Source organism: Poromitra crassiceps (genome assembly GCF_964638095.1).
Source record: "Poromitra crassiceps genome assembly, chromosome: 25".
Lineage (NCBI taxonomy): Eukaryota > Metazoa > Chordata > Actinopteri > Beryciformes > Melamphaidae > Poromitra > Poromitra crassiceps.
This window is the reverse complement of record NC_139649.1, coordinates 2,964,131-2,974,312: the sequence shown is the minus strand read 5'-3', so window position 1 is coordinate 2,974,312 and position 10,182 is coordinate 2,964,131. Positions and strand designations below refer to the sequence as shown.

The following is a 10,182-nucleotide window of genomic DNA, read 5'->3' as shown; positions in this document are numbered from 1 at the left end:
CCCGTGAAGTCTATCCCCACCTACACACACATGCACACACGCACAAACACACACACACACATGCACACACGCACAAACACACACGCGCATGCACACACGTACGCACACACACACCATAGCAACAACAAACAAGTTTACATACACATTTACAGACGCGTAAACCACATAAAAACAAAATAAGACATAGGACATGCAGTATACAGTACATCTTGTATTGTCGGCAAAGTGCAAAAGTTGCAAAAAGAAGTGTAAAAGTTGCTGTAATTACTAAAGTGCATTATAGAGCACTTAGTAAAGTGCAGTAGTGCTATTCATTTAAGAACTGGACCACCTCCGGATAAAAACTATTTACAAGTCTACTTGTATTCTTTATGATGATCTGTTTTTTATTTATTTCTCTATACAAATAGCGCTAAAGGCAGAACCTTTTCCAAAACCACAGAGAAATGCTGCATGGACACACACACGATAACGCTAATGTGATGCTAACGCTGTGCTAATGTGATGCTAACGCTGTGTGTGAGCAGCCAATAAGATGAGAGGAGAGGACGTGTGTTGACGTACAGTGAAGTTGATCTGGCAGCCGCCCATCACATAGTCCAGGAAGGTGTACTGGGTCACCAGCTACACACACACACACACACACACACACACACACACACACACACACACACAGTCAGTAGGTTTACATGACACTTAAAAAAATTGAATTATTGCGTTAGTCCGCCTAAAACTGGACTTTTGAAATACATGTAAACATGTTAGCTCGACTGAAATCGAAGTGATAAAAGTCCGACTAACACACGCAGATAATGCGATTGGGAGTCAATTTACTCCTGCATGTCAGTCGGCCTGAACATGGGACTGAACTGCCATTTTCTATACCCTACCCAGGTTATTTTATACATCATGGGAGCTGGGAGCTAATACGATACAAACTGATAATAGATCATTGACAGATGACTTGCCGGCAGCAGCAGCAGAGGGAACATTTGTTTGTCGTTCACATTTTGTCCATTTCTGTTTTTATTAATGTGTAAATAAAAATAAAATAAACGGTGGGTAATGTAGTGTAATGTCTACCTTGCAGCTCTTCACACACACCACTCCAGAGTTCTTATAGCTCTTCTTCTTCTTCTGTTTCTCCGGGTGAATGCAGTTGAACTCCACCTGGGGACACAGCAGCTACAGCTCACACACACACACACACACAAGTCTTTCCTTTTGACCCGCTAGCTGCTAGCTAGTTCCTCCATGAAACTGCAAGAGCAGCAGCTATCTAGCAGCTAGCAGGTGTAGTTCAGTCAAAAGAAAATAGTTCCTATATGAAACTGCTCACAACAAGGTCTGTGGATTATCTTCAGTAACCAGGTCATGATTTCTGGAAAGAGACATTGCTGTTGAGTTTTTCAAATGTATGTTTTGTGTGTGTGCTTTGAGCACCACAAGCCGAGTGCTATCCAGTTCCATTGTATTGAGAGAACACCCCATATCTCCAAAACTATGCAACTCACACCAAAACCATCTAGATGGATAAATAGCACTAGGCTACAGGTAAGAGGAGAAATATGTATTTAGGATTTTAGGGTGAACTATCCCTTTAAGAGTTAGAACTGCGTAGATAGCTCCAACGGTTCAAGCCGCATTAAAGTTGAAAAAAAAAATATATATATAATAAGTAAGAGGAACAGCAATAGCTTGCTTGCTGAAGCAGGCACACGACAGTAATAACATTTTCTAGACATTTGAAAACATATAGAAATGAAAGAGCAGTATGAGGCAGAGAGACAGAGACAGGTGAACACAGCAGAGACTCCAACTCCCAGAAAGCCACTGTGAAAGACACAGGAAGCCAAAGACAGGTGAGGACAGTGATGTTATCAGAGTCAAAGCTGAGACTCCCTGACACCTTCTTTAAGAATCTGATACATTTGCCATGAGGAGTTAAACCAGAGCAGGGACAGACACAGTTAAACAGGTTAAACCAGAGCAGGGACAGACACAGTTAAACCAGAGCAGGGACAGACACAGTTAAACCAGAGCAGGGACAGACACAGTTAAACCAGAGCAGGGACAGACACAGTTAAACCAGAGCAGGGACAGACACAGTTAAACAGGTTAAACCAGAGCAGGGACAGACACAGTTAAACAGGTTCTCATCCTCCAGACTAGCATTCGATCCGACGTCTCACTGCATAGACCTTAACGCAACAGGAAGGACAATAAGGCTGTTACTAGTTGTCAACTGCAGCACCGTGCGTGCAGGACGGTATGTCAACAATATGACCGCGGCGACTGTGATGATGCTGACCGAATACCATCTATACAGCTTAAAAAATTGACTTTAGGGGCTAAATTATTTTTTTGATGATATTATATTAGACTTCTCTTGTACATTAGTCATGGAAAATGGGAACCGTGCAAGTTTTCCTTTTGTATCAAGCAGCAGCAGCAAAGTTGTAGCATGATTGACATGTTTGAGTTAATTTGTTCCAAATAGAAATAGAGTTCAAAATAGAAAGCAGGAAGTGACCTCACCGGGGAGCCATGCGCCGCTTTCTGCAGCTCTGAGACTTTAGTGGTGAAACAGCCAATCAGATCGTGAGATCCATCACTGTCATAATCAGAGCAATGGACCTGGAGGAGAGGAGAAGAGAGGAAAGACGAAGAGGAGAAGAGGAGGCGGAGTTAGTCAGAGACGTTAGAGGCGGAGTCTCACCTGACTGTCGGCCGCTCTCAGCAGCTGATTGGCTGAACAGGTGAACTGTCCTATCTCATCTGAGCTGGTGTCCTCATCTTTATCATAACACACTACCTGCCACACACACACACACAGACACACACACACACACACACACACACAGGCATGCAGTGTTCATTTCGTTGATGAAAAATATTCATGAACGACCTATTGTCACTGATGAAAACTAGACGTTAAAAAAAATAAAAAAAAAGTTTCATCAACAAATATTAGAACGACCGCACCGCGGATATATGCCTCCGCCAACAAGTGAGCAGTCGACATGCATGTCTGTCCAGACTTTGATGTTTGAGCCAAATGTGAAGAAATGTCCATTGTACATGCCTTTCATAATCAAAGTCCTGTTTAAGACGTCCCCCCCCCCCCGCCTCAATATTTACATGATAACCATGTAAAGAAAAACAACATGCTTTTAGGTAGCACACGCATCAGACCTGCCTTTGCTTGGATGCTTTTGTGTGTTTCACCTGGGAGTCCCTATTGCCAATAGGTCAATGCCCTGGCATTTGCTGCCCAATTCACCTTATATTCAGACGCAGGGGGTGGGCAAAATTCTTCCGGGTCGTGTTAACACTTCCGGCGGTCACGGAGCCAAATATGAAAGAACGTCATGAAGAAGAGAGTTTGTAGCGGACAGTGAAGGGGGTAAAACAAAGAATGTAGCCTACTACTTTGAGCTCGGTACACAGCAAGCAAGCGAGTATCCACTGTTACTGTTACTGTTCGACAATGACGAGCACTTTCTTGTAAAACATACCTGGACTCCAACAAAGAAAGCTTCAGATAGTTTTCTCTCCTCCGAGCGCTCGCGCCACTAACGTCAATAAGACCCGCAGACGTTAACGTAATTCCCTGGAATGCGAGACTTAACGAGCCAGTTACATGGCGTTGCATTCTTAGACATTGCCGTTTGCTTTTATTTGGTATGTTACACACAATTGGCTAAATTATGAGTTAATTCAGAGTTATATGATATTGGAGCAGCCAGCCATTTTATTTTATTTTATTTTTTGCCGGAAGTCGTCACACGACCACACAACCGGGTCAAATGGGCGTGGCTACATAAGGTAAATAGATAATCAATTCTTTTTAACATTTTGTGCATGGATTCAGAATTGTCCACATCGCGATGCATCTAAGAATCCAGCCATTTCCACAGCCCTAATAATCATTAGGCTTGGGCCAGCCTAAATCTAATGTGATGCTGTCCCACCAAAATGTGCCGTTGTACGGTATACACACACACACACACACACACAGAGATGCACACGTGCGCACACACAGAAAATCACAGACATATATTCACACACACACACACACACACACACACACACACACACACAAGCCGTTTTCCCACATGCGTACCTGAAAATTACCTGTAAGTCAATATCGGACATTTCCCGGAATTTCCCTTCACACCTCAGCGCTGGCATGTGAGAATCTAGGAGCGAAATTTCCTGTATGTTGGGGGGCGGGGGGAGGTTATTTGGGGGGTCGGGTTTAGATCAATAAGGTGTTTTCGGGTTGTCCTTGGGCTGCAAACTCATTTAAAGTATGCAAATCGAAGTTGTTTCTGACAAGAATAATGTCACGTTACTCCGGGACTGCTCAACCCATGACAGAGCCACTCTCCCCGGCTTGGCAGAGTGAAGAGCTCCGCCCGCGCGTCCCCGCTGCCTGGAGCACAGCGGCTCGTGCTCGCGCTCTAAAAGGCAGGCGCAGGCTCCCACACGCTGCTGTCTGGCCAGCAGAAAGTGCTCCAGACTCGGTGTGATAATCCTGTAACAGCATTTGAGCTTATTCAGGTAAGATATTAATAATGTAATGACACATTCAGCGATAAACTGTCTACAATGAAGACATGTGTCAAATATGACAACGTGGTGTTCAGTATTTTAAGAGCACGGGTTTTTTTTCATTTCCTGAAAAGTTGGCGATTTGGAGATAAGTGGCTTTCATTGCACAGCGACGAAATGCACGAAGCGAAATGTGGAAGTAGTTTGCTTTGATGTGCGCGAATGATTAGATGACGCACGCTGGAAGTGAACGTTAAGCAACGTGTGTACACCTCGCCCATGATGAGAGAAGGACCGGTGTCGCGGAAAATGACTGGACCCCTTTCTCACCTGTCTGCCTATCGCGGCATACCGCTCTTCTGACTGGCTCAAAACTGGTGAAATGGCCGCGATGACGGGGTCGCACTTATACCGGCACAGCGCCTTTCCCACATGCAGACATTAGACCACGTTCCAGTCATTTTGCGGTACAAAGCGCATGTGGAAAAAGGGCTAAGGACACACAGCTTCACAACTTTCTTTCAAGCCCTTCAGCTCTTGATTTCCATTCCTCTCTCTCTCCTTGTTCACTTTTTCACCCCTCCCCTCCAGCACAAATATACACACACACACACAGAGATGCACACGTGCGCGCGCACACACAGAAAATCACAGACATATGCACACACACACACAGTGTGCCAGCTACCCCTCTGGGACCGAGGAGAGAGCTGGGAACTTATCTTCTGTCTCTACTTTCTCTCTCTGTCTTTTCTCCCCCTCTCTCTCTACTGCCTCTCTCTCTCTCTCTCTCTCTCTCTCTCCCTCTCTCTCTCTCTCCCTCTCTCTCCCTCTCCCTCTCTACTCTCTCTCTCTCCCTCTCTACTCTCTCCCTCTCTCTCTCCCTCCTCTCTCTCTCTCTCCCTCTCTACTCTCTCTCTCTCTACTCTCTCTCCCTCTCTACTCTCTCTCCCTCTCTACTCTCTCTCCCTCTCTCTACTGCCTCTCTCCTCTCCTCTCGCCCTTTCCCTCTCTACTCTCTCTCTACTGCCTCTCTCTCCTCTTTCCCTCTCTACTCTCTTTGCCTCTCTACTCTCTCTCTCTCTAGACCAGGAAGACCGCTTCAGAAGGCAGATAAATGAGCAGTGTTGGTGGACCCCTCTGGGGCACGCAGCGACAGGCGGCTCCATGATGCCATCTGTTTGTGACATCATCAGTGATGTCATAATTCAAGGATTGTGATGTTATCGGTGATGTCATCAGTGATGTCATAAATCCTTCCCGGCTGAGGCTACAATATATAAGTGGTGGAAGATGCAAGGAAAGCCATAAAAAGAAGAAGCCCCTGCTCGCGTACGATAATTTCCCTCCAAAAAGGATCATTTTGATCCTCAGGTACGATAATTCAACATTTCCCGCCTGGCAACACTGCCTTCTGTTTGAGACACAGCTACAAGTCAGTGTGATACAGTGACACATCTGAAGGAATGGCTGTTCAAGCAGGACATTGTGACACGCAGCTTCATGATGCCGTCTGGGCAGGAGACCTGGACACACTGAGGAGCCTGCTGCAGGAAGACCACTTCAGAAGGCTGATCAATGAGCGGTGTGTTAATGAGGGGTGGACCCCTCTGTGGCTCGCAGCCTGGCTGGGTCATGCTGCCTGTGTGGACTACCTGATCACACAGGGAGCACAGGTAGACCTAGCTGATGAGTATAACTACACGCCTCTCTACTGTGCTGTGTACCACGGTCACCTGGACTGTGTCCGGATCCTCCTGGAAGCCGGGGCCGACCCTAACAGAAGCATACGCGGCTCACGCACCCCTCTCTACATCAGTGCTGCACACAACCGCCTGGACTGCTTCCACCTGCTGCTCCAGGCTGCTGTCGTTCTGACCCGTGATGTGGCTTCTCACCTGCTGGAGGTGGTGCTGTATAAAAGGTGCAACATGGCCGTCGTCCAGCTGCTACTGGACCACGGCGCTGACCCGGCCCTGGTGACCACAGAGCAGGAACAGCTGGAGAAATGGGCTGATCCTGAGGCTCTCAGGGTCTTTCTGGAGGCCAAGAGATGTCCTCCCAGTCTGGCCCACGTGTGTCGGATCCGGATCCGCCAAGTGCTGGGCACACATCGCCTGAACCAAGTCCACTCCCTACCACTAACACAAGTGATGAAGGACTTCGTGCTCCACCAAAACTGACTTGAAGCTTAAAGGGAGTCAGTTTATTTCATTTAATTTCCTAGATTTAGTTCTTCAATGACTGTGTTTCAAACAACTCCAGGAGCAGAGATGATATACCATCAGCATACACCTCCTGTAGCCAATATTAATATGATGTGAGGTTCAGTTAGCTTTGCACAGAAACAATTGGGAGAAATACTTTTGACTTTTAGACTTGATTACATTTCAGAGCCTGTAATTGTTTTACTTTTACTTGATTAAACAAGTTGAATCAGTACTTCTACTTTTACCAGAGTCTTTATTTAGACAAGTAACTGTACTTCTACTCAAGTAAAGAAAAGAGTGTGTGTACTTAAACATTTCCCATCTCTGCTCCCTTTACCCCCGGACACACACACACACACACACACACACACACACACACACACACACACACACACACACACACACACACACACACACACACACACCTCCAGCACAAAATGTTCACTATGATGACTTCAGTATTTACTGTCCTGCAGCTAGATTCTACATTAAGTCTAACAGTTTGCACAGTTGTGAGAAGAAGGAAAAAAATCACTATATTTGATATGGGCATTTCAAGCAAAAATACTATTCGATATTCACTGGGAACTATTTGATTGGGTGTAAACTAGGCTAGCCACATTGACGTTAGCTAGACAGGTTAACTAGCAAGCTAGGTGCATGTTAGCATAGACGAGCTAGCTAAAAACACCGGTAAAAACAAGGAAATATCCGACAAGACGATAGTCACATAAACTATTCGATTTTTTATTTATTTAATGACCATACAAACATTTGAAAATCATGACCCTACCCATCCCTAATGCGATGCTGTCCCCCCATAATGTTGTGATTTTATTTTCAATACAATGATTAGTTTGCACAGATGTGGGGAAAAACAACAAACAAAACCCATCAGGATATTTTATACAGTATGATTGAATACTAGAGAGGCATTTCAAGCAAAAAATACTATTTGATATTCACTGGGAACTATCTGACCATTCTTCGAAGATCACCCCCACCCCTGTGTGTGTGTGCGTGTGTGTGTGTGTGTGCGTGTGTGTCTTTGTGTGTGTGTGTGTGTGTGTGTGTGTGTGTGTGTGTGTCTGTGTGTGTGTGCGTGTGTGTCTGTCTGTGTGTGTGTGTGTGTGTGTCTGTCTGTGTGTGTCTATTTACCTTGACAGCTCTCTCCAGGTCGCTGCTGCAGAATGTCTGCAGAGGGACAGTGAACTTCTTCCAGCACGGACTCAGGTTGTTCTTCACCACCTACACACACGCGCACACACACACACGCACACGCACACACACACACACACAGGCGCTTCATTGACCGAGAAAATTGCAATTTGCAATCTGTGCATTTCTAACCAATAACGTTCATCATCACCAGCAGTGTGTGTGTGTGTGTGTGTGTGTGTGTGTGTGTTTGTACCTCTGTTCTGTGCACTAGCTGCCACTTCCCATCGTCTCCCTGTTTAAAGAACTCCAGGAACGGATCAGACTTCCCAAACAGGTCCTACAACACACAAGATGAGTCCAAGGTGACTACGTCCATATTTATACAATCTATGCTCAAAAACACACACGCACGCACGCACACACACACACACACACGTTGCTTTTCTGCTTTATGTTTGAATTTAGAAATTACATGCAAACTGACAAAAACTCACAAAAATGTTAAAAACTCACAAAAGCATCAAAACGTGAGCAGAAATGTAAAAAAAAAAAGACAAAAAGACGGACATACTGTGCATTTCATATTTTAATGAAATTGTTACAAAGAACAAAGTGAGTGTCCAGAGGAGCCGCCCCAACTCACCTTCTTGTCCAGGCCTTTGGCCTCCACCTCCAACACTATGGCTCTGTTGTCCTTTATCTCCTCTGCTGTGACCTGCACACACACACACACACACACACACACACACACACCAATAGTAAAAGCAATAGTAACAATTACATCAAAGCATACAATATAAACAAAAGCAAGAAAAAAGAACAAATAAATAAATAAAAAGCAAACAAAATGAAACATAAAACATGGCAAGGTAATGCATAGATAGTGATATAATTCACTCCATTATTATATACAACTATTATTTTATACACACACACACCTCTCTCAAAAAGCAATCAAGGTGAGTTAGTAGACAGACACAGGTTGAACCTGCTGCTTAACTCAGTAGTCACAGAAATGACTGCAATAATGTAGTGTGATCTATTTTAACACACACACACACACACAGCGTACAGTAATGGTTCCTTTTCCTGCAGGCTTTCCCTTCTTCAGATGCAGAGGTCTGGTCACACCTTTACTGGACACGATCTACACACACACACACACACACACACACACACACACACACACACACACACACACACACACACACACACACACACACAGGGGTGGAGGTGATCTTAGGTTAGGTACCGTAGCATTATGAATATAATAAAATGTTTTGTACAGAACATATTGTGCAGAAAACCATTTAGAAATGTGTCATCACGTAGTTTGTCCAGCAGAGGGCACTCTCACACAACTGTTTTTTTTTTTTTAAGTGCAATTGACTGTTCAGTGCAAAGACTCATTTTGGATAATAGTTTATGAAAAACATCCTGCCTCCATGACATAACTGTCACAAGTGTTTCATAAGCACATTTGGGGGATCATTGCAAACATGTGTTTATATTATTCTGTGTATATAAAGAATGTCGGCCGATATATATTGATGTCAGAAACTTTTTAACTCCCGGACCCAAAATGACAGTCTGGGTCTGACTCTGAACATAAAGACAGAGACACACCGGGAAGACCAGAAAGGACTAGTGGCAACTAGAGGCCGACCAATGCATCACGTCACGTCACGTCTCCTGTGCCAAAAAGCTGCATTTGAACACGCCGCAAAGATGGCAGTCGATGGATAAATATAGATACTTCTAATAGAGAATCTGTCTGATTAAAAAGTGGGAAATTGCTCTGGTGTTGTCAGCTCTTGTCTGGTCTTTTGCTTGTGGGGAAAGATAAGGAGAAACCACATTAAATGCAGCGAGAGGCTCAAGGGACTTTTCCAAAGTCCAGGATTTGTTTATGCTCATAACTTTGATTCAATATATTTCATCCTCAACCTGCCAGTGCGGTGCTTTAATGAAGCACTGGATATCTCCGTCCAGACGCGTTGTTTTGGACATTTTACAAGCTACTCGTAATTTTTGCCTAAATACTGTATACTACTTTAACAAGTGTGTACCGTATCCTCTTCATACACATTCTCCTCTATAGACCACCAGCCCATTTAGGTCACATGGAAATCGCTATGACTATGAACCCACAGAACCCACAGGCAATAGAAAATCAATTTTAGAAAATCATGGTTTCTTTATCATGAGGGACCTACTTAATGCTGATTCAATGCATTTGTGATGTGTTACCGTG

The 10,182-nt window shown here is 44.5% G+C and overlaps 1 protein-coding gene across 3 annotated transcripts in view; it reads right to left on the bottom strand.

Annotated features, from left to right (window-relative positions):
- LOC310798181 (copine-1-like) overlaps positions 1 to 10,182 on the bottom strand; it is a 49,290-nt gene that overhangs the window by 7,628 nt on the left and 31,480 nt on the right. For 2 of the 3 annotated variants that reach the window (XM_083660656.1, XM_083660657.1), the window contains exons 4-11: positions 9,001 to 9,075; positions 8,572 to 8,643; positions 8,182 to 8,265; positions 7,926 to 8,015; positions 2,539 to 2,637; positions 1,084 to 1,170; positions 565 to 624; positions 1 to 20 (exon numbers count right to left, since the gene is read on the bottom strand). The exon at positions 1 to 20 is cut by the window's left edge and continues 114 nt beyond it. In XM_083660656.1, the coding sequence (XP_083516782.1) occupies positions 1 to 20; positions 565 to 624; positions 1,084 to 1,170; positions 2,539 to 2,637; positions 7,926 to 8,015; positions 8,182 to 8,265; positions 8,572 to 8,643; positions 9,001 to 9,075 (587 nt within the window). Of the gene's footprint in view, positions 21 to 564; positions 625 to 1,083; positions 1,171 to 2,538; positions 2,638 to 2,719; positions 2,816 to 7,925; positions 8,016 to 8,181; positions 8,266 to 8,571; positions 8,644 to 9,000; positions 9,076 to 10,182 lie in introns of all 3 variants that reach the window. The other variant, XM_083660658.1, reaches the window with a different exon arrangement.